The 24,281-nt window shown below is 59.4% G+C and overlaps 1 protein-coding gene across 1 annotated transcript in view; it reads right to left on the reverse strand.

Annotated features, from left to right (window-relative positions):
• Window positions 1-20,751, reverse strand: part of HEATR3 (HEAT repeat containing 3) — a 23,227-nt gene extending 2,476 nt beyond the window's left edge. Inside the window, exons 1-14 of the mRNA XM_061576058.1 lie at window positions 20,308-20,751; window positions 16,797-16,969; window positions 16,106-16,193; window positions 15,668-15,801; window positions 13,760-13,869; window positions 10,368-10,529; window positions 6,453-6,688; window positions 5,458-5,727; window positions 4,657-4,747; window positions 3,544-3,719; window positions 2,808-2,890; window positions 1,701-1,837; window positions 1,249-1,337; window positions 175-318 (exon numbers count right to left, since the gene is read on the reverse strand). Coding sequence (XP_061432042.1) covers window positions 175-318; window positions 1,249-1,337; window positions 1,701-1,837; window positions 2,808-2,890; window positions 3,544-3,719; window positions 4,657-4,747; window positions 5,458-5,727; window positions 6,453-6,688; window positions 10,368-10,529; window positions 13,760-13,869; window positions 15,668-15,801; window positions 16,106-16,193; window positions 16,797-16,969; window positions 20,308-20,616 — 2,202 coding nt within the window. The 5' untranslated portion in view covers window positions 20,617-20,751. The remainder of the gene's footprint in view (window positions 1-174; window positions 319-1,248; window positions 1,338-1,700; window positions 1,838-2,807; window positions 2,891-3,543; window positions 3,720-4,656; window positions 4,748-5,457; window positions 5,728-6,452; window positions 6,689-10,367; window positions 10,530-13,759; window positions 13,870-15,667; window positions 15,802-16,105; window positions 16,194-16,796; window positions 16,970-20,307) is intronic.
• Between the last annotated feature and the right edge of the window lie 3,530 nt (window positions 20,752-24,281).

Consider the following 24,281-nt stretch of genomic DNA (forward strand, 5'->3'; position numbering starts at 1 on the left):
TGTGTGTGTGGTGGTGTGGAGTGTATTGTGTGTGTTGTGGTGGTGGCGGTGTGGAGTGTATTGTGTTGTGGTGGTGGTGGTGGTGTGGAGTGTATTGTGTGTGTTGTTGTGGTGGTGCTGGTGGTGTGCAGTGTATTGTGTGTGTTGTTGTGCTGGCGGTGTGGAGTGCCGTGCCTGCAGCGTGGTGGCGGTGCCTCTCTGCCGGGACAGCTCTCTCCCCACCACCCCGAGGATGCCGACCGTGTTGAGGCGCACGCCCTCGTGCTCGCACCGCACGCACGCCTCGCACAGCGCCAGCAGCTGCTGCACCGACATGCACTGCAAAGACAAAGATCCCCCGTGTAGCCTTTAACAGGCCGTTGGGGCAAGTGCCGTTCGCGAGCAGCACCTGCGAAGGCCACAACGGCACGCGAGGGGGCGATGCGGCCGGCGCCACGCCCGGCTGCCCAGTGCTGATGTTGACACACCACACCAGGTACTACAGTCAAGTCCTCGCTAAACGCGCGTTCACGCGACGCGTATTCGCTATGACGCGATTCTTCTCCGAGGAAACACTTTTCGTACAACGCGTAACGCTCACCGCCATAACGCGTAACGCTCACCGCCATGACGCGTAACGCACGCCGTCGTAACGCGTTTTCCGAGCGGTCGACGGCAACGATGAACTACTTTCCTGAGCTGCGCGGCAGAGCGGTACGGGAGTTGTGGGTACACGCGCGGAACGACACGGTACACGGCGGCGTAGCCCTCATCTCAGTTCTTTGTGCAGACCCTACGCCTTCAACCCCACACCCCCCCTCCACTAACTCCACCCATCGCCCCTCCGCCACCACTCACTCCCATCCCACTACCATCACAAGCAACCACCACCACCCACCGTCATTCTCAGGCAAGTGACATTTTGTTGTATTTTTATTTTATAATTGCTACATTTAATATCTCCATCTAGGCCTTTCGCGACCAACAGATCGCGAAAAAACAAAATGTGGCCATTAAACATTGCCGCCACCACCGCCCGACACCTAGATAATGGTTGGCCCCTAGTAGGCACAAACGACCAAAGTTAACACGGAGGGTTTATTTTTCATTAATCGCGCAGTTACCTCGGACGAAACACGTCGGCCGACTGCCACTTGAAAATCCGGTTTCAGTCACGGCCGGGACCGGCGAGGCCTGGACTCGAACCCAGGCTCCTCCGACGCGGCCATTATGAACCCCCCCACCCAACACCCCCCCCCCCCACCTCACCTGGGGGATGTCCTTGGAGGCCATGACGTGGAGCAGCGCCCTCACCGCTCCAGTGGCCGCCTCCAAAAACTCCGTGGCCTTGGCCAGATCTACAGGTCGCAGAGACAAAGGTTCACCGTGCGGCCTTCAACGGACTGTTGGGGCAAGTGCTGTTAAGCGGAGCAGCTTTGAAGGCTGGCAAGGCAACACGAGGGGGTGGCCACCACGACTGATTTTTACACACTGCACCGGGTACTCGTTTTTTTTTTCCTCGCCAAGCTCGCAGCGCGGCGCGCTAACCACTGCACCGCCGCTCGTCTCAATGGCAGACATACGCACGCACTGGCACGTACGCACACAAAGACAAGCAAACAAACAGGCACGCGCAGACACACGCGCGACGCTGCCCGTACCCACAGCGGCCAGCCCCCCCCCCCGCCCTCCCCACCCCCCCAGGGCCCCCTAGGCCTCACCGCTCGCGCTGAAGAGGAGCGACGCGAGGTGGCGCGCCAGCTCCTGCAGTGCAAGCGGCCCCCCCAGCGCCTCCTCGTCCAGCGAGCCCAGCATGTTCTGCAGGCAGGTGAGGGCCCGACACTGGATGCACTGCAGCCTGCACACACAGAGACACAGGGACACGTGGAGACACGGAGACACGTGGAGACACGGAGACACGTGGAGACACGGGGACACGTGGAGACACGGGGACACGTGGAGACACGGGGACATAGGCACACACAGGCAGCTGAGAGCACGAGACTGGATGCACTGCAGCCTGCACACACAGAGACACAGGGACACGTGGAGACACGGGGACACGTGGAGACACGGGGACACGTGGAGACACGAGGACACGTGGAGACACGGGGACATAGGCACACACAGGCAGCTGAGAGCACGAGACTGGATGCACTGCAGCCTGCACACACAGAGACACACGAACACGTGGAGACACGGGAACACGTGGACACACGGGGACATAGGCACACACAGGCAGCTGAGAACATGAGACTGGATGCACTGCAGTCTGCACACACAGAGACACAGGGACACGTGGAGACACGTGGAGACACGGGGACACGTGGAGACACGGGGACATAGGCACACACAGGCAGCTGAGAGCATGACACTGGATGCACTGCGGCCTGCACACACAGAGACACGTGGAGACACGGGGACACGTGGAGTTTTCCCAGTGGTGATGTTTACACACCACACCCGGACCTGGGGGAGGCTCAGGACCGGTTCAGATAATCGCCACTGGTGTTGGCCGTGAGCGGGAATCGAACTCGGGTCCGTTGGTATTGTTGTCATTTTCTGACCTGTGCCTTCTGGATATCTGCTCCAGTCTAAATAGGATTCTGATTCTGACGATTCTGTAGCGCAGCCCGCTAACCACCATATTACAGCTCCCCATACACAAAGGCGAAGATCCCCCGTATAGCCTGCAACAGACTGTTGGGGCAAGTGCCGTTAGCGAGGCCGGCAATGCACACGAGGGGGTGGGTGGCCAGCACCACGGCCATACATCCCCATGTATCGCAGCTTCACTGCCGGATGGTGATGGAGGCACAGACGCTCACCTGGTGAGGAGCGGCTTCCACTCCGGGTTCTTGAGGCAGACGCCGACGCCGCTCTCCTCTGGAAACGCGCTCTTCTCTATCACCTGTGCAGTTGTCACGCACACGCACGCACACGCACACACGTACACATGTACAACCACGTTCACACGCACCACAAACAAAACAAGACAAAGATTCCCCGTATAGACTGAACAGACTGGTGGGGCAAGTGCTGTTCGTGATCACCTATCAAGGCCGGCAAAGAACACGAGGGGGTGGGTGGCCAACACCACGCCCGTCCGCCTTTGTCTCCCCAGTGGGGCTGTTTACACACCGCACCGGGTACTCATTTGAGGCCAATAATAGTCACTGGCACTGGCCATGAGCGGGAATCGAACTCGGGTGGCTGGGTTTGAAGGGGAGCACGCTACCCGCTGCACTACCGCTCCCTGCACACACAGGCCCGCACACAAGCCCACACACACGCACACACAAGAAGACACACAAGCACACACACATGCCCACACAGGCAGACACACAAGCCCACACACGCGCCCACACACGCGCACACACAAGCAAACACACAAGCCCACACACGTGCCCACACACGCGCACACACAGGCAGAAACACAGGCAGACACACGTGCCCACACACGTGCCCACACACGTGCCCACACACCCGATACGGCATCGAGTCCCAGAAGCCCCCCCTCCCCCCCCGCCGGGACCAGCCCCCCGCGATGGGCGAGCGCCGTACCTGGCCCACGATGCCGTGCCTCAGCAGCGCGCCGTGGACCTCGGCGGAGAGGCAGAGCGGCGAGAGTAGCGCCTCCTCCTCCTCCTCGCCGTCCCCGCACGCCGCCGCTTCCTCGCTGCCGTCGTTGCTGCCCACCTCCTCCCACTCCTCCTCCTCCTCGTCGTCGTCCGGCCCGTCTGGTATCGCGAGACACACACAGCGGATGGAGAGGCGCAGCAGCGAACGCGGCGTCCCCTCCACCGCGCCCCGCTCGGCACGCCGGCGCCGGCGCCGATGCGGGCGGCAAAGGTCGCAACCGGGTACCCAATACCCGTACCCTACCCGATACCCGTACCCTACCTGATACCCGTACCCTACCCGATACCCGGCTACCCGTACCCGGCCGGGTACGGGTACCCGTTTGCGACCCTGGTGCGGCCGGGTACGGGTAGGCCGTGAGTCACTGGTGAGTCACCGTTTGTCACTCATTTCCCAACGTCTTGTCTCTTCTCACAATTCAAGTTCCTAGAATCAACCCACCCGCGCCTGCAACATGGCTTCATCCCAGAGGTCGCAATCGGGTACCCGTACCCGTACCCTATCCGATACCTGGCCGGGTACGGGTATCGGGTACGGGTAGGATACGGATACCTGTTTGCGACCCTGGTGCGGCCGGGTACGGGTAAGGAATCAAAACCCGTTTGCGACCTCTGGTGCGGCGGCCGGCGCGGAGCCGGCGCTCACGAGTTGCCGAGCCGGCACCACTGAGAGCCTGGGTTCGAATCCGGGTTTCAGCCCGCTGCCCGTGGCTAATCCGGCTTCTCGAACGTGTCGTGGGGGAGTTGATGGACTCAAAAAACAATTACATTGCCAAAATGTTTGTTTTGGGATGGACCGGCAGGTGCGGGACGCCTCCCAACACAGCAGGGTTTGCGGAGAAACGCGGCGTCTACCGAGCGAGCGGATCAAGAGGTCCCAGAGGTAGCTGTGATATCAACTTGCACGGCCTGTTCTCTAGCTGCGGAGATCATGCAGCACAACACTGCAAGGTTTCTGAACGGGCGCTGCGTCTCGTGACATGACGCCACAAGCCCCCACCACCCCCCCCCCCCGCACCCCCCGCAGGCCGCGCACCATCGCTGCAGCACATGTTGACGAGGATTTCCAGCGCAGTCTGCTGTGCCGACAACAGCGCCATGACCTCCACCAGCGCCGCCTCGCTCGGCTGCTCGCACAGACGCACGCACGCAGACACGCACACGTGCGCAGACACGCACACGTGCGCAGGGACACACACACACAGAGACACACACACACGCAGAGACGCACACACACACGCAGACACACACGCAGAGACGCACACACACACACACACACGCAGACACGCACACTTGCGCAGGGACGCACGCGCACACAGAGACGCGGACACGCACACAGAGACGCACACGTACACGCACGCAGAAACCGCACACACACAAGAGACGCACACACGCGCAGAGACGAGCGCACACACAGAGACGCACGCACACACACGCAGAGACGCACACACACGCATAGTCACGGACACCATCAATTGAAGCGACCCGATCGTGCAGGACCTATCATGGCCAAGTTGAGACTCCCAAGGCTATTTGGGGGGCGAATATATTCCCCGTGTCATCGGACGCACTTCTCTCCCCCGTACCGAGTCTTCGAGAAACGGGTGCGGTGCACCGAACGTTGCGAGCGCGTGTGACGAGATCTATTGACGCCGGCCACGAGGCTGAGAAACATCACCACCATCCCGAGACTGGCAGGGCCCGGGTGAGGCCACCGAGTCACCGTGGGGCCTGGCAGGCTCTAAATCACATGACGGGCCACGTCGCAATCGGACTCATTATTTGCCAAACCGATCAGGAACGCGGCGAAGGTGAGGACGCGGCGCGAGGGAGGCACCGGCAAGAGGTCGGAGAGGTCATCGCCGCTGCTCGGAGGCCTTGCGTCCCCCGTGGCAACGCTTGGCTCAGCCTCCATGTCAGCCTCATCCTCCTCCTCGTCCTCCTCACCACCGCCGTTCTCCTCCTTCTGCTCCTCTTCACCACCGCCACCTCCACCACCACCACCTCCACCGGCCTTCCCCTCGCCACCTTTGTTCTCCTCGTTGGCCTGGTCCACCACCTCGCCGCAATTCTTCCTCTTCGAGTGTCTCTTCGCTTGCGCCGGTGCCTGTCGAATATGGCAGTCAGGAGACCCGCGGCTCTCAGCAGCTCCACTCTCACTCGCAAAGACGCACACGCAGGCGCAGTGGAGACGCAGAGACACAGTGGAGACACAGAGACACAGTGGAGACACAGGGACATGTGCAGACACAAGGACAGAGACACGCACAGGCAGGCGAGAGCACAACACTGGATGCGCTGCAGCTTACACAGAGACACACGCAGAGACACAGAGACACACGCAGAGCACACTCAACCACAAAGAGGACAAAGATTCCCCGCGTAGCCTGAACAAACTTTTGGGACAAGTGCCCTGAGCGAGCACCTACGAAGGCCGGCACGGCACGCGAGGGAGTGGGAGGCCAGCACCACGCCGGGCCGGCTTTGTCTGCTCGATGCCGACGTTTGCACAGCTACACCGGGTACTCATTTGAGGCGGAGTCGACCTAGGCGAGGCCCAGGACCGGTTTCAGATCATCGTCACCGGTGTCGGTACGCCGTGAGCGGCAATCCAACTCGGGTCGCCGGGTTCGTAGCGCGACGCAGCTCTCACCGGCGCTGGCCGCTGCGCTCGGCACATTTCCATTCTCCACCTCCCGCCGCGACACGATGACCCGTCGCGATTCAGGGGCAAGAGTCGAGTCACGTTCAATCGTCAACTCCGCAGCTCTCGCGGGAGTGAACGGGGTGGGGGGGCGGGGGCGATCGCGGGTCGCGGGTCACGCCACTCACTGGGTTGCGAGGGACGGCACCGCCACCGCCGCCGCCGACTCCGTTCGCCCGGCCTTTATGCCGACGCTCGCCGGCGCCGGACGCTTCGGGGCCCGGCGGGGCCGGCGGGGCCTCCAGGGCGGCGAGCGCGGGCCGCGCGTCCAAGGCCAGCGCGTCGCTCAGCGCACTCACGACGGCGCTCAGCGCCTGGGCCAGGCTGGCGCCGGGGATGGCGCTCTTCACGTTCCACAGGAAGCCTGCGTCACGCGCGCACAGAGACAAAGATCCCCCGTGTAGCCTTTAACACACTGTCGGGGCAAGTGCTGTAAGCGAGCACCTATCAAGGGAGTGGCTGTGCAGGGAGTGGGTGTGGAGAGTGTGAGTGTGTAGGGAGTGGGTGTGTAGGGAGTGGGTGTGCAGGGTGTAGGTGTGTAGGGAGTGGGTGTGTAGGGAGTGGGTGTGTAGGGAGTGGGTGTGCAGGGTGTGAGCGTGTAGGGAGTGGGTGTGTAGGGAGTGGGTGTGGAGAGTGTGAGTGTGTAGGGAGTGGGTGTGTAGGGAGTGGGTGTGCAGGGTGTAGGTGTGTAGGGAGTGGGTGTGTAGGGAGTGGGTGTGTAGGGAGTGGGTGTGCAGGGTGTGAGTGTGTAGGGAGTGGGTGTGTAGGGAGTGGGTGTGGAGAGTGTGAGTGTGTAGGGAGTGGGTGTGTAGGGAGTGGGTGTGCAGGGTGTAGGTGTGTAGGGAGTGGGTGTGTAAGGAGTGGGTGTGCAGGGAGTGGGTGTGCAGGGTGTGAGTGTGTAGGGAGTGGGTGTGTAGGGAGTGGGTGTATAGGGAGTGGGTGTGCAGGGTGTAGGTGTGTAGGGTGTGCAGGGAGTGGGTGTGTAGGGAGTGCAGGGTGTGGGTGTGCAGGGTGTGAGTGTGTAGGGAGTGGGTGTGTAGGGAGTGGGTGTGTAGGGAGTGGGTGTGCAGGGTGTAGGTGTGTAGGGAGTGCAGGGTGTGAGTGTGTAGGGAGTGCAGGGAGTGCAGGGTGTGGGTGTGTAGGGAGTGGGTGTGCAGGGTGCAGGGTGTGTAGGGTGTAGGTGTGTAGGGAGTGGGTGTGCAGGGTGTAGGTGTGTAGGGAGTGCAGGGTGTAGGTGTGTAGGGAGTGCAGGGTGTGGGTGTGTAGGGTGTGCAGGGTGTAGGTGTGTAGGGTGTGCAGGGTGTAGGTGTGTAGGGTGTGCAGGGTGTGGGTGTGTAGGGTGTGCAGGGTGTAGGTGTGTAGGGAGTGCAGGGTGTGAGTGTGTAGGGTGTGCAGGGTGTAGGTGTGTAGGGTGTGCAGGGTGTAGGTGTGTAGGGAGTGCAGGGTGTGAGTGTGTAGGGTGTGCAGGGTGTAGGTGTGTAGGGTGTGCAGGGTGTGGGTGTGTAGGGTGTGCAGGGTGTAGGTGTGTAGGGAGTGCAGGGTGTGAGTGTGTAGGGTGTGCAGGGTGTGGGTGTGTAGGGTGTGCAGGGTGTAGGTGTGTAGGGAGTGCAGGGTGTGGGTGTGTAGGGTGTGCAGGGTGTAGGTGTGTAGGGTGTGCAGGGAGTGGGTGTGTAGGGTGTGCAGGGTGTAGGTGTGTAGGGTGTGCAGGGTGTAGGTGTGTAGGGTGTGCAGGGAGTGGGTGTGTAGGGTGTGCAGGGTGTGAGTGTGTAGGGAGTGCAGGGAGTGCAGGGTGTGGGTGTGTAGGGAGTGGGTGTGTAGGGAGTGCAGGGTGTGGGTGTGCAGGGTGTAGGTGTGTAGGGAGTGCAAGGTGTGGGTGTGTAGGGAGTGCAGGGTGTGAGTGTGTAGGGAGTGCAAGGTGTGGGTGTGTAGGGTGTGCAGGGTGTGAGTGTGTAGGGAGTGGGTGTGTAGGGAGTGGGTGTGTAGGGGGTGGGTGTGCAGGGTGTGAGTGTGTAGGGAGTGGGTGTGTAGGGAGTGGGTGTGCAGGGTGTGGGTGTGTAGGGAGTGGGTGTGTAGGGAGTGGGTGTGTAGGGAGTGGGTGTGAAGGGAGTGGGTGTGTAGGGAGTGGGTGTGTAGGGGGTGGGTGTGTAGGGAGTGGGTGTGTAGGGAGTGGGTGTGTAGGGAGTGGGTGTGCAGGGTGTGGGTGTGTAGGGAGTGGGTGTGCAGGGTGTAGGTGTGCAGGGTGTGAGTGTGTAGGGAGTGGGTGTGTAGGGAGTGGGTGTGCAGGGTGTAGGTGTGCAGGGTGTGAGTGTGTAGGGAGTGGGTGTGTAGGGAGTGGGTGTGTAGGGAGTGGGTGTGCAGGGTGTGAGTGTGTAGGGAGTGGGTGTGTAGGGAGTGGGTGTGCAGGGTGTGGGTGTGTAGGGAGTGGGTGTGTAGGGAGTGGGTGTGTAGGGAGTGGGTGTGTAGGGAGTGGGTGTGTAGGGAGTGGGTGTGTAGGGAGTGGGTGTGTAGGGAGTGGGTGTGTAGGGAGTGGGTGTGCAGGGTGTGAGTGTGTAGGGAGTGGGTGTGCAGGGTGTGAGTGTGTAGGGAGTGGGTGTGTAGGGAGTGGGTGTGCAGGGTGTGGGTGTGTAGGGAGTGGGTGTGTAGGGAGTGGGTGTGTAGGGAGTGGGTGTGTAGGGAGTGGGTGTGTAGGGAGTGGGTGTGTAGGGAGTGGGTGTGTAGGGAGTGGGTGTGTAGGGAGTGGGTGTGCAGGGTGTGAGTGTGTAGGGAGTGGGTGTGTAGGGAGTGGGTGTGCAGGGTGTGAGTGTGTAGGGAGTGGGTGTGCAGGGTGTAGGTGTGCAGGGTGTGAGTGTGTAGGGAGTGGGTGTGTAGGGTGTGGGTGTGTAGGGAGTGGGTGTGTAGGGTGTGGGTGTGTAGGGAGTGGGTGTGCAGGGTGTGGGTGTGTAGGGAGTGGGTGTGTAGGGAGTGGGTGTGCAGGGTGTAGGTGTGCAGGGTGTGAGTGTGTAGGGAGTGGGTGTGTAGGGAGTGGGTGTGCAGGGTGTGAGTGTGTAGGGTGTGGGTGTGTAGGGAGTGGGTGTGCAGGGTGTGGGTGTGTAGGGAGTGGGTGTGCAGGGAGTGGGTGTGCAGGGTGTGGGTGTGTAGGGAGTGGGTGTGCAGGGTGTGGGTGTGTAGGGAGTGGGTGTGCAGGGTGTGGGTGTGTAGGGAGTGGGTGTGCAGGGAGTGGGTGTGTGCAGGGTGTGAGTGTGTAGGGTGTGGGTGTGTAGGGAGTGGGTGTGCAGGGTGTGAGTGTGTAGGGTGTGGGTGTGTAGGGAGTGGGTGTGCAGGGTGTGGGTGTGTAGGGAGTGGGTGTGCAGGGAGTGGGTGTGCAGGGTGTGGGTGTGTAGGGAGTGGGTGTGCAGGGTGTGGGTGTGTAGGGAGTGGGTGTGCAGGGTGTGAGTGTGTAGGGTGTGGGTGTGTAGGGAGTGGGTGTGCAGGGTGTGGGTGTGTAGGGAGTGGGTGTGCAGGGTGTGAGTGTGCAGGGTGTGGGTGTGTAGGGAGTGGGTGTGCAGGGTGTGCAGGGTGTGCAGGGTGTGCAGGGAGTGCAGGGTGTGAGTGTGCAGGGTGTGCAGGGAGTGCAGGGTGTGAGTGTGCAGAGTGTGCAGGGTGTGCAGGGTGTGCAGGGTGTGAGTGTGCAGGGTGTGCAGGGTGTGAGTGTGCAGGGTGTGCAGGGTGTGCAGGGAGTGCAGGGAGTGGGTGTGCAGGGTGTGCAGGGTGTGCAGGGTGTGACTGTGCAGGGTGTGCAGGGTGTGCAGGGTGTGCAGGGTGTGAGTGTGTAGGGAGTGGGTGTGCAGGGAGTGGCTGTGCAGGGAGTGGCTGTGCAGGGTGTGAGTGTGCAGGGTGTGCAGGGAGTGCAGGGTGTGAGTGTGTAGGGAGTGGGTGTGTAGGGAGTGCAGGTAGCGTGTACATGGTGTGTGCATGTGCAGGCGTTGGGGTCACGCAGGGTGTGGGTGCAGGGAGTGTGTACGCGGCGTGTGCAGCGTGAGGGTGTGCAGGGCGCGTGCAATCACCGGCTACGAGCGTCCGCAGCAGGCTCTGCTGGGCGCCGGCGCTGTCGTTGTCCACGCCAGCGGGAGGCAGCAGCAGCGCCGGCTCCAGTGCGGCGAGCGCCGGAGCGGTGAGGCTGCCCGCCAGCTCCACGTTGTCCTCCGCCACCGTCTGCAGGCACTGAGCTGCGGGGCGGGCGGCAGGGAAACGGCGGTCACTCCCGGGCGCCATCAGCACCGTCGTCATCAGCACCACCGTCGTCATCACCACCACCATCAGCACCACCACCGTCGTCATCAGCACCATCGTCATCAGCACCACCACCGTCAGCACCATCATCATCAGCACCACCACCATCAGCACCACCGTCGTCATCAGTACCACCACCATCAGCACCACCACCATCAGCACCACCACCATCAGCACCACCACCATCATCAGCACCACCGTCGTCATCAGCACCACCACCGTCATCATCAGCACCACCACCGTCATCATCAGCACCACCACCATCAGCACCACCACCATCATCAGCACCACTGTCATCATCAGCACCACCACCATCAGCACCACCACCATCAGCACCACCATCATCAGCACCACCGTCATCAGCACCACCGTCGTCATCAGCACAAGTGTCGTCATCAACACCACCACCATCACCACCGCCATCATCAGCACCATCATCATCAGCACCACCACCATCGATAATTAACAATTATAATATAATCATTATGATTAACAGAGCATGTTTGATATTGGCGCTATCATTCTTACAATGCAAGGCTATCAAGAAGGACAAAGACAAAGATCCCCCGTATAGCCTTGACAGACTATAGGGGCAAGTGCTGCTAGCCAGCACCTATGAAGGCCGGAACCTGTACACGAGGGGGTGGGTGGCCAGCTCCACGCCCGACCGCCTGTCTCCCCAGTGGCAATGTTTACACACCTCACCGGGTACTCATTTGAGGCCGAGTCGACCTAGGGATGGCCCAGGACCGGTTCAGATAATCGTCACTGGTGTTGGCCGTGAGCGGGAATCGAACCCGGATCGCCGGGTTCATAGCGCAGCGCGCTAACCGCTACACCACCGCTCCCCACATCAAGAAGGAAGGTACTGTTTCACAGACACTGCCCGCAGTAGTTTGACAGCAGGGGACCGATGTTGCTATGTCTACTCCCAATTGAGTAATTTTGCCATGTTATTTTTCGAATATGCCAAATTTGCACCACGATGGCCTCCTCTTATCGAATGATGTCATGGGGATCTAGAACATCCACTGTGAAGCAGATAGCGAGTGTGTTTTTACGTTAAATACCACACAACCATTGCAGTATTAACCAGGGCGGACTGCCGCATTCGAACCGCGGACCGCTGCAACAAGCAGCGAGCGCGTTACCACTGGGCCCCCGTCAACGCCCAGCGCCATCAGCGGCAGAGCCATCTAATGCTAATCTTTCTTTCATGCGGCTGTGAAAAGCAACTATTAGAGACACAGTTGTGATGTGGCCATTCAATTGTTTTGCGTGAGAGTTGGCGAATTGCTGACCCAGCCAGCCACTCACCCAGCCAGCCACTCGCCCAGCCAGCCACTCACCCAGCCAGCCACTCACCCAGCCAGCCACTCACCCAGCCAGCCACTCACCCAGCCAGCCACTCACCCAGCCACTCACTCACCCAGCCAGCCACTCACTCACCCAGCTAGCCACTCACTCAGCCAGCCACTCACCCAGCCAGCCACTCACCCAGCCAGCCACTCACCCAGCCAGCCACTCACCCAGCCAGCCACTCACCCAGCCAGCCACTCACCAGCAGCCACTCACCCAGCCAGCCACTCACCCAGCCAGCCACTCACCCAACCAGCCACTCACCCAGCCAGCCACTCACCCAGCCAGCCACTCACCCAGCCAGCCACTCACCCAGCCAGCCACTCACCCAGCCAGCCACTCACTCAGCCAGCCACTCACCCAGCCAGCCACTCACCCAGCCAGCCACTCACCCAGCCAGCCACTCACCCAGCCAGCCACTCACCCAGCCACTCACCCACCCAGCCACTCACCCAGCCACTCACCCAGCCAGCCACTCACCCAGCCAGCCACTCACCCAGCCAGCCACTCACCCAGCCAGCCACTCACCCAACCAGCCACTCACCCAACCAGCCACTCACCCAGCCAGCCACTCACCCAGCCAGCCACTCACCCAGCCAGCCACTCACCCAACCAGCCACTCACCCAGCCACTCACCCACCCAGCCACTCACCCAGCCACTCACCCACCCAGCCACTCACCCAGCCACTCACCCAGCCAGGCACTCACCCAGCCAGCCACTCACCCAGCCAGCCACTCACCCAGCCAGCCACTCACCCAGCCAGCCACTCACCCAGCCAGCCACTCACTCAGCCAGCCACTCACCCAGCCAGCCACTCACCCAGCCAGCCACTCACCCAGCCAGCCACTCACCCAGCCAGCCACTCACCCAGCCAGCCACTCACCCACCCAGCCACTCACCCAGCCAGGCACTCACCCAGCCACTCACACAGCCAGCCACTCACCCAGCCAGCCACTCACACAGCCAGCCACTCACCCATCCATCCACCCACAAACCAACCCACCCACCCACCAACCAACCCAACCACTCACACACCCACCAACTTAGCCAACCACCACACCAGCCACACAGCCACTCGTGTATATTTGGCGCAGTGTGAAGTTATACGCTCTGCGGTTTGCAGCCGAAGCGCTAATGGTGCCAATACATGGTGCCATCCCCACCACATGGAGATGTGTGTGTGTGTGTACGTGTGTGTGTACGTGTGTGTGTGTACGTATGTGCGTGTGAATGCAATAGTGGAGCGATTAGCGAGCCAAGCTATGGACCCGGCAAGCAGAGTTCGATTCCCGCTCAGGGCCAATAACACCAGCGATGAATATCTGAACCGGTCCTGGGCCTTCCCTAGGTCGACTCAGCTTCAAATGAGTACCTGGTGCGATGTGTAAACATCGCCACTAGGGAGGCAAAGGCGCTCGGACGTGGTTGCTGGTCACCCCCCCCCCCTTCGTGTGCCGTTCCAGCCTTCAATAGGTGCTACACGGTAACAACTCATGCCCGAACAGCCTGTCAAAGGAAATACGGGGGATCTGTGTGTTTGTAGTGTGTGTCAGTCGACCCGTGGCACCTGGGTCTGCCCCGTGACCTGTTGCCAGCGGGCGTTCGACACTTCACGTGGCCTCAAGGTGCACATGGCCTGGCACAAGCGTCGTGGTGACGTCACCGCCACTTAATGGCGAATGGCGGTTGTTGTTGTTGTTGTTGTGTGCGTGTGTGTGTGTATGTGTGTGTGTATGTGTGCGTGTGTGTGCGTGCGTGTGTGTATGTGTGTGTATGTGTGTGCGTGTGTGTGCGTGAAGGCTGCACCTGCAGCGATGGCGAGGGGCAGGTGCTGCTGGTGCCGTCTCACAAACTGCAGCAGCGGCGGCAGCAGCGCCTCCTTGTTGAACACGGAGACGGCACGAGCGCTGCTCTCGCTGCACGCAGCGCATGCACCGAGGACACGCGCACACACGGTGTACACACACACGGTGTACACACACACGGTGTACACACACACGGTGTACACACACACGGTGTACACACACACGGTGTACACACACACGGTGTACACACACACGGTGTACACACACACGGTGTACACACACACGGTGTACACACACATGGTGTACACACACACGGTGTACACACACATGGTGTACACACACATGGTGTACACACACACACTGTGTACACACACATGGTGTACACACACACACACTGTGTACACACACACGGTGTAAACGCACACACGTCGTACACACACACATGGTGTACACACACACGGTGTACACACACACGGTGTACACACACATGGTGTACACACACATGGTGTACACACACATGGTGTACACACACATGGTGTACACACACACACACTGTGTACACACACATGGTGTACACACACACGGTGTACACACACATGGTGTACACACACACACACTGTGTACACACACATGGTGTACACACACACGGTGTACACACACACGGTGTACACACACACGGTGTACACACACATGGTGTACACACACATGGTGTACACACACACACACACTGTGTACACACACATGGTGTAAACGCACACACGTCGTACACACACACGGTGTACACACACACGGTGTACACACACATGGTGTACACACACACTGCACGCACATCGTACACACACACACACATGTCGTACACACACACACGGTGTACACACACAGTCTACGCACACACATCGTACACACACACACAGTGCACACGCACAGTCTACATACACACATCGTACACACACACACGGTGCACACGCACAGTCTACATACACACATCGTACACACACACTGCACACACCGTGTACACACACACTGCACGCACTGTGTGCACAGACACGTGGTCTACACACAGTCTACACACACACATATCGTACACACACAGTGTACACATGGTACAGACTGTGCACAGTGTAGAAACAGTGTGTATACAGACATAGTACACGCGCTGTACAGTGTACACACAAATCACTCGCACACCACACACACACAAGATGTGCACATGGCACACACATGCACACACCATGTATACACAAAACACACACCCCACACGTCACGTACGCACTACACGCACCACACCCTCACCACACACACCACACCCTCATCACACACTCACCGCATGCACCACACCCTCACCGCACGCACAATACCCTCACCACACACACCACACCCTCACCACACACACCACACCCTCACCATACACACCACACCCTCACCGCACACACCACACCCTCACCGCACACACCACACCCTCACCACACACACCACACCCTCACCACACACACCACACCCTCACCACACACACCACACCCTCACCATACACACCACACCCTCACCATACACACCACACCCTCACCGCACGCACAATACCCTCACCGCACGCACCACACCCTCACCACACGCATCACACCCTCACCGCACGCACCACACCCTCACCGCACGCACCACACCCTCACCGCACGCACCACACCCTCACCACACACACCACACCCTCACCACACACGCCCCAGGCCCTCGCCACACACGCCCCGGGCCCTCACCACACCCTCACCACACCCTCACCACACCCTCACCATACACACCACACCCTCACCACATACGCCCCGGGCCCTCACCACACCCTCACCACACCCTCACCACACCCTCACCACTCCCTCACCATACACACCACACCGTCGCCACACACGCCCCGGGCACTCACCACAGGTTGAGCAGGAGGTGGACGGCCTCCACGGCGACGTCTCCGGGCAGACCGGCGCCACCGCCACCGCCGCCGCCACCGGCGCCCCTCCCCTTGGGCTGCGCGTCCCCGGCAGAGTCCAGGAAGGCGGCGCACTGCGCGCCGGCGGGGAACCAAAAACACCGGAGGTGATCACCGCAGGACGACAACGCACCGGCAGAGGTCGTATTACCGGGAGCGACAGCGGAGGTCGCGGAAGTGACACGGGGGTCACGGCAGGGTCACGGCAGGGTCACGGGGGTCACGGCAGGGTCACGGCAAAGACACGGGGGTCACGGCAAAGACACGGGGGTCACGGCAGAGACACGGAGGTCACGGCAGAGACACAGGGGTCACGGCAGGGTCACGGGGGTCACAGGGTTCACACACAGCAGGGAGGGGGGTGCCGCGGGTCCTTGCCTCTCTGAGCAGCGCGACGAGCGGCGTCATGATGTCGCTGGCGACCATGTCCTCGCACGCGTCCGGCCCGCCCGCCACGCTCATGTTCCTGCTCGCGGCAGGCAACGGCGGAGAGAGGGGTCAAATTAGCGGCGGTCGGCATCGTGGTGGAGGAATCGTGATGGAGGCATAGCCCCCGCTACGGCCAGGCTAATGCCCACTCGTCGGCCGGTGCCGGGTTCTGCCTTGCACCACGTAGAGGTGGCTGGGATATCCCTACCACACTCGAGGTGTGCCGCACAGAGAGACAACGATGATGGTGACGATGATTGTGACGATGATTGTGACGATGATGGTGACGATGATGAAGACGATGATTGTGACGATGATGGCGACGATGATGGTGACGATGATGGTGACGATGATTGTGACGATGATGGTGACGATGATTGTGACGATGATGGTGACGATGATGGTGACGATGATGGTGACGATGATGAAGACGATGATGGTGACGATGATGGCGACGATGATGGTGACGATGATGAAGACGATGATGGTGACGATGATTGTGACGATGATGGTGACGATGATGGTGATGATGATTGTGACGATGATGGTGACGATGATGGCGACGATGATGGTGACGATGATGTTCGTATTGGGGTAGCGTCACCGCCGCCGCTGCAACCACCACCACCGCCGCCATCACCTGAGAGCTCCGGCCGCCGTCTCGCGCACGGAGGCCGCTGGGTCGAGCAGCAGCGGCCCCAGGAGGCGCACGGCGCCACGGCCGAGCAGGGCGGGCACCGTGCGGGCGCCCAGGGCCAGGCGGGAGAGGCTGGCGCACGCGCACTCACGCGCGTCCGCAGAGCCCGACTGCAGCTGTGCAAAGACAAAGATCACGCGCGTAGCGTGTTTAACCGTAAACTCCGCGAGGGGGTGGGTTGGCCGGCACCACGCCCGGCCGCCTTTGTCTCCCCAGTGGCGATGTTTGCGTATGGCACCAGGTCCTCATTTGAGGCCGAGTCGACATAGCGGAGGCCCGTGACCTGTTCAGATATATTCGTCACTGGTGTTGGCCGTGAGCGGGAATCGAACTCGGGTCGCCGGGTTTGAAGCGCAGCGCACTAACCGCAGCTGTGCGCACACACACGCACGCACACACACGCATACACTCGCACGCATACACTCACGCACACACATGCACACACATGCACACGCATAAACTCACGCGCATGTGGGGGGGGCACGGGGTGAGGGCGAGGATCAAGCGAGTAGGGGGCAGGGTAAAGTAGTGTATAGGAGTAAACAACATGGCACAAGGTCTGGGGACAGTCTGCGTAAAAGGCTATCGTGCATGTAGGATCTGGTTTAGAGATGAGGGTCTGAATATGCACACCTCCACCGTGCCCCACTCGCACCTCCACCGTGCCCCACTCGCACCTCCACCGTGCCCCACTCGCACCTCCACCGTGCCCCACTCGCACCTCCACCGTGCCCCACTCCACCTCCACCGTGCCCCACTCGCACCTCCCGGGCCCCACTCGCACCTCCACCGTGCCCCCACTCGCACCTCCACCGTGCCCCACTCGCACCTCCACCGTGCCCCACTCGCACCTCCACCGTGCCCCACTCGCACCTCCACCGTGCCCCACTCGCCTCGCACCTCCACCGTGCCCCACTCGCACCTCCACGTGCCCCACTCGCACCTCCACCGTGCCCCACTCGGCACCTCCACCGTGCCCCACTCGCACCTCCACCGTGCCCCACTCGCACCTCCACCGTGCCCCACTCGCACCTCCACCGTGCCCACTCGCACCTCCACCGTGCCCCACTCGCACCTCCACCGTGCCCCACTCGCACCTCCACCGTGCCCCACTCGCACCTCCACCGTGCCCCACTCGCACCTCCACCGTGCCCACTCGCACCTCCACCGTGCCCCACTCGCACCTCCACCGTGCCCCACTCGCACCTCCACCGTGCCCCACTCGCACCTCCACCGTGCCCCACTCGCACCTCCACCGTGCCCCACTCGCACCTCCACCGTGCCCCACTCGCACCTCCACCGTGCCCCACGCGCACCTCCACCGTGCCCCACTCGCACCTCCACCGTGCCCCACTCGCACCTCCACCGTGCCCCACTCGCACCTCCACCGTGCCCCACTCGCACCTCCACCGTGCCCCACGCGCACCTCCACCGTGCCCCACGCGCACCTCCACCGTGCCCCACTCGCACCTCCACCGTGCCCCACTCGCACCTCCACCGTGCCCCACTCGCACCTCCACCGTGCCCCACTCGCACCTCCACCGTGCCCCACTCGCACCTCCACCGTGCCCCACTCGCACCTCCACCGTGCCCCACTCGCACCTCCACCGTGCCCCACTCGCACCTCCACCGTGCCCCACTCGCACCTCCACCGTGCCCCACTCGCACCTCCACCGTGCCCCACTCGCACCTCCACCGTGCCCCACTCGCACCTCCACCGTGCCCCACTCGCACCTCCACCGTGCCCACTCGCACCTCCACCGTGCCCCACTCGCACCTCCACCGTGCCCCACTCGCACCTCCACCGTGCCCCACTCGCACCTCCACCGTGCCCCACTCGCACCTCCACCGTGCCCCACTCGCACCTCCACCGTGCCCCACTCGCACCTCCACTCGCACCTCCACCGTGCCCCACTCGCACCTCCACCGTGCCCCACTCGCACCTCCACCGTGCCCCACTCGCACCTCCACCGTGCCCCACTCGCACCTCCACCGTGCCCCACTCGCACCTCCACCGTGCCCCACTCGCACCTCCACCGTGCCCCACTCGCACCTCCACCGTGCCCCACTCGCACCTCCACCGTGCCCCACTCGCACCTCCACCGTGCCCCACTCGCACCTCCACCGTGCCCCACTCGCACCTCCACCGTGCCCCACTCGCACCTCCACCGTGCCCCACTCGCACCTCCACCGTGCCCCACTCGCACCTCCACCGTGCCCCACTCGCACCTCCACCGTGCCCCCACTCGCACCTCCACCGTGCCCCACTCGCACCTCCACCGTGCCCCACTCGCACCTCCACCGTGCCCCACTCGCACCTCCACCGTGCCCCACTCGCACCTCCACCGTGCCCCACTCGCACCTCCACCGTGCCCCACTCGCACCTCCACCGTGCCCCACTCGCACCTCCACCGTGCCCCACTCGCACCTCCACCGTGCCCCACTCGCACCTCCACCGTGCCCCACTCGCACCTCCACCGTGCCCCACTCGCACCTCCACCGTGCCCCACACGCACCTCCACCGTGCCCCACTCGCACCTCCACCGTGCCCCACTCGCACCTCCACCGTGCCCCACTCGCACCTCCACCGTGCCCCACTCGCACCTCCACCGTGCCCCACTCGCACCTCCACCGTGCCCCCCACTCACCGTACCCCACTCGCACCTCCACCGTGCCCCACTCGCACCTCCACCGTGCCCCACTCGCACCTCCACCGTGCCCCACTCGCACCTCCACCGTGCCCCACTCGCACCTCCACCGTGCCCCACTCGCACCTCCACCGCGCCCCACTCGCACCTCCACCGTGCCCCACTCGCACCTCCACCGTGCCCCACTCGCACCTCCACCGTGCCCCACTCGCACCTCCACCGTGCCCCACTCGCACCTCCACCGTGCCCCACTCGCACCTCCACCGTGCCCCACTCGCACCTCCACCGTGCCCCACTCGCACCTCCACCGTGCCACTCGCACCTCCACCGTGCCCCACTCGCACCTCCACCGTGCCCCACTCGCACCTCCACCGTGCCCCACTCGCACCTCCACCGTGCCCCTCGCCCTCCACCGTCCCACCGCACCTCCACCGCGCCCCACTCGCACCTCCACCGTGCCCCACTCGCACCTCCACCGTGCCCCACTCGCACCTCCACCGTGCCCCACTCGCACCTCCACCGCGCCCCACTCGCACCTCCACCGTGCCCCACTCGCACCTCCACCGTGCCCCACTCGCACCTCCACCGTGCCCCACGCGCACCTCCACCGTGCCCCACTCGCACCTCCACCGTGCCCCACTCGCACCTCCACCGTGCCCCACTCGCACCTCACCCCACACACACTCCACCATACCCCACACACTCCACCATGCCCCACACACTCCACCATACCCCACACACTCCACCATACCCCACACACTCCACCTCACCCCACGCACACCTCCACCCCGCGCCGCCGGCCTCACCGTCTCCAGCAGAGTCTCGACTGGGCAGTTTTCCTCCTCGCACTCCTCCTCCGCCTCGGGCTCCGTGCTCAGCCCCGCGGGGCCGCAGAGAGGGTGGTGAGGCCGCCTGAAGCGACGCGGCTGCCGGCTCTTGCCCATAGCGAGCAGTAGGGGGGGTGGGGAGGTGCAAGCGTAGCAAGAGGCGAGCCACAACACACGCAGCTGCACCGACTTGCAGGCGCTCTCAGCTACAGACACACACAGGGGGGCAGCTACACACCACAACACGTTACGCGCACAGCCGAGCGGCAGCTTAACAAGCAGTCGCATCCACGGCCACAACAAGCACAGTCAGCCACGGCTACAACCACAACAACAACCACAACAACAACGACAACAGCCACAACCACCTCGGCTAAAGTGAGAGACCCGAAACCCGTGGCACGGTGCACGTGGGGGCGGCCATGTGGGTGGAGAATCGATAACGATTCCGCGGGCAGCAAAGAATCGATTCCTGCGCGCCACTGCAAATTCGACACGCGCGTCGCTATTATTACAAATAAAAAGCGAGCGAGCATTGCAACGGGGCTTTTATTTGCACTGATTATCGCACGCGGCGCGGTTATGTCGCCCGCTGCTGTGCTCGGGGGTGATTCAGAACGAGTTGACGGAATCGATTCCTCTTACTTCGCGCTGAGAAAGTTGCCGGAAAATCGAATCGGTGGGGGTTAAAGGGCGGCAGCCATCTTACGTAGGGACATCGGCGGCGAGTTTCGAGTTAAAAGTTCGAACTTTCCTGACGAAGCTCACAGAAGTTTGAGCGAAACGTCGTCTTTAACGTTGATGTAGACAACAATGTTGTCCCCCTTTTGGCGGTGTTTCTCTGGTCTGGCACTTGGTGAGACTAGGCCATAAAAAAGGCTGCTACTGTCCTCTGGTGTAGGCCAATTTAGTTTCAAAGCCAACGCGTAACATTATTATCAGAGCGTGTTTGTTTGCATGTTCACCATAGGTACTGTTCGTGTGGTTAATACAGACACGATTCCTTGCAAAAGGTATCTTTTTGGTGTTTGAACATCTTTAACACAACTTTTTTTTTCTTTCCCAGAAAGGATTAAAAAAAACACATTATTTTTCAGAAATGAATATGCGAGTGTGAAAACTAACAAAAAAACATGTTCGGGGTGAATTAATTAGAGTTAAACCAACCTATACAGTACAATACTGTACCACCGTCGTTTTCCCTTACCAACATGGCCGCCTTAGGCGCTCGTCTGCACCACGTGACGGGGGCAGGGGGCGCGCCACGTGGCCGAGCCCCCACCCCCCACCAGGAGTCACATGGGGGGGGGGGGGGGTCCCTTAATGTGAGCTCCTGATATGCACATACCCATCAACCCCTTATCAGTGTCCTACCTTATTACAGACCAATTCAGACCTTGCCATCACAAGGGAGAGAAACACAAACAAATAGACAGTTGTTTTTTTCTTCTTGGTTCTTTCGGTAAAGTCACGTAGAAGGGAAGTAATAAAATAATAAAACATAATAAAATAATTCTCACGACGTTTCGGCCACAACGCAAGCAGCCGTCCTCAGCGTTGTGGCCGACACGTCGTGAGAATAATTTTATTATGTTTTATTTTTATTATTTTATTACTTCCCTTCTACGTGACTTTACCGAAAGAACCAAGAAGATGAATCCCTGCAGTCACGAAAGCTTTAAATCGAAAAAGACTATTGTTTTTTTGCCCGTCTTGTTAACAGCTGTTACGCCGTATGGACCTGAAAACTCAAGTTCCCTGTACAAAATAAGTGGTTGGTGCACCGTATATGAGTTGACACGGTGTCCGATGCAGGAACCCCCCTTGGCTCACACGGGGCTGTGGAATCCCCGGTGATTGAGAGAGAGAGTAGAGAGAGATTGTCTTGTGAGTGTTCTAAGTGTAGGGCTGGAAGTGCACGTGGTTTAGAGAAGGGACACAGACATGCACGGTTTGTCCACTAGGGGGCGTTGCACCAAGCAGATGGAGGTGATAAATTATGATTTAAAGCTTTCGTGACTGCAGGGATTCATACTCTTGGTTCTTTCGGTAAAGTCACGTGGAAGGGAAATAATAAAATAATAAAACCAATACAATTCTCACGACGTTTCGAACGGTGGCGGTTTTTTCTTAACGTTTCTTGCTGTGGTTTTCACACCTGATGATCATTGCTTGTGTTGCAATCGAAACGTGAGAATTTTATTGTTTTCTTTTTATTATTTTATTATTTTCCTTCTACGTGACTTTACCGAAAGAACCAAGAATATGAGAAATTGTATTTATGGTTATTTCGGTAAAGTCATGTAAATAGAAAATAATAAAATTTGATCAATAATAAAAGCAAAAAAACCCACGTTTTTCGATCGCAACACAAGCAGCCTTCGTCAAGCGGATGAAGACCTTAATGAGAAATTATGTTTCTAATAAAAATATGTTTTTAAATTCTATGGGTCTTTCGCTAAAGCCACGTAGATAGAAAAATTAAAAAAATATCACGTTTCGATCTCAACACAAGCAATTGCCTTCACTTGTGTTGAGATCGAAACATCGTGATATTTGGATTTAAAGCTTTCGTGACTGCAGGGATTCATCTTATTGGTTTTTAATAAAATTGTTTTATTATGTTTTATTTTAATTATTTTATTACTTCCCTTCTACGTGACTTTACCGAAAGAACCAAGAAGATGAATCGTGATATTTGTATTATTTTTCTCTCCACGTGGCTTTAGCGAAAGACCCATAGAATATGTATTCCTGCAGTCACGAAAGCTTTAAGTCAAAATTATGTTTCTAATAAAAAAATACTCTTCTATAAATTGTTTTGTTGTGTTTCAAACAATTAAAATATCATGATGGCTTTCACCGTGAATTGCCTAATGAAGATAACATTTTAAGTTGTTCATATTCGGAACCGCTACTGCAAAGCCGCGGTCTTGATTTCTCGGTGCGGCTGTGAAGGCGTCCTCCGAGTGAGAGATTCCCCTTCTTTGCGTTGCGATTAGCAGCTTCGCATTGTAGCCACATCGTCTGAGACCCATTCAGGGCGGTGAACAAGTATAACCCGTAAAAACAAAGTTTTTCACTATAAATCCTTTATATGCGTGGCGGCTAGAGTCCTCTCGTCCTCTGGCTTGAGATGGCTGCCACCTATGGGTCAGATGATTGCATTGCACCATTTAGTAATTGGTAATTAAATATATTTTTGTCCTAAAAAGTGTAACATTTTGGAAAAAAAATTTCACGAACATTAATTGTCACGCACAACGAGTCTGTGTGGAAAATGTCAGCTCGATTGGATCACGGGAAGTGGGTTAAAAAACGAGCGAAAGATTTGCACGGTCCTAAGCAACAAAGCGAACTTAATATAAAGATTTTAAAATATATTCGCCTGTGGAGGACGCGGGGATCGATCCCGCGACCTTTGGCATGGGAAGCGAGGGCGCTACCAACTGCGCTACTCCGCCACGGCCTGTGGAGGGGTTACGCTCTGGGCTCTTACACTCTGACGTTCAGCCAAAGCCATGAATGAGTTCTATTTGAATATATGTAAAATATTTTTTTTGCCTAAAAAGTGTAAAATTTTGGGAATTTTTTTTCACGAACAATAATTGTCTGGCACGAGTCTGTGTGGAAAATGTCAGCTCGATTGGATCACGGGAAGTGGGTTAAAAAACGACCGCAAGATTTGCACGGTCCTAAGCAAGCAAGCAAGCACGCGAACTTAATATAAAGGATTTAATAAAGGATTTAAAAAGTCGCCCGTGGCTGTCACGAGAGACGATATCACGGCGCGTGGTGGCACCGTGCAAGTACAGCAGCAGATCTCGGCTTTTGGCAGTGTCAAAGGGGGTTGTGTAGTGTGGACTTGAGGGTCATGGGGACAGCATTTGAGTGCTTTGTTGTTTTGTTTCGTATTCTTTGTAAATGCCTACCGTTGGTAGATAAGACAGTGA

The sequence above is a fragment of the Lethenteron reissneri genome, chromosome 60 (assembly GCF_015708825.2).
Source record: "Lethenteron reissneri isolate LAM-NWPU_2019-01 chromosome 60, ASM1570882v1, whole genome shotgun sequence".
Classification (NCBI taxonomy): Eukaryota; Metazoa; Chordata; class Hyperoartia; order Petromyzontiformes; family Petromyzontidae; genus Lethenteron; species Lethenteron reissneri.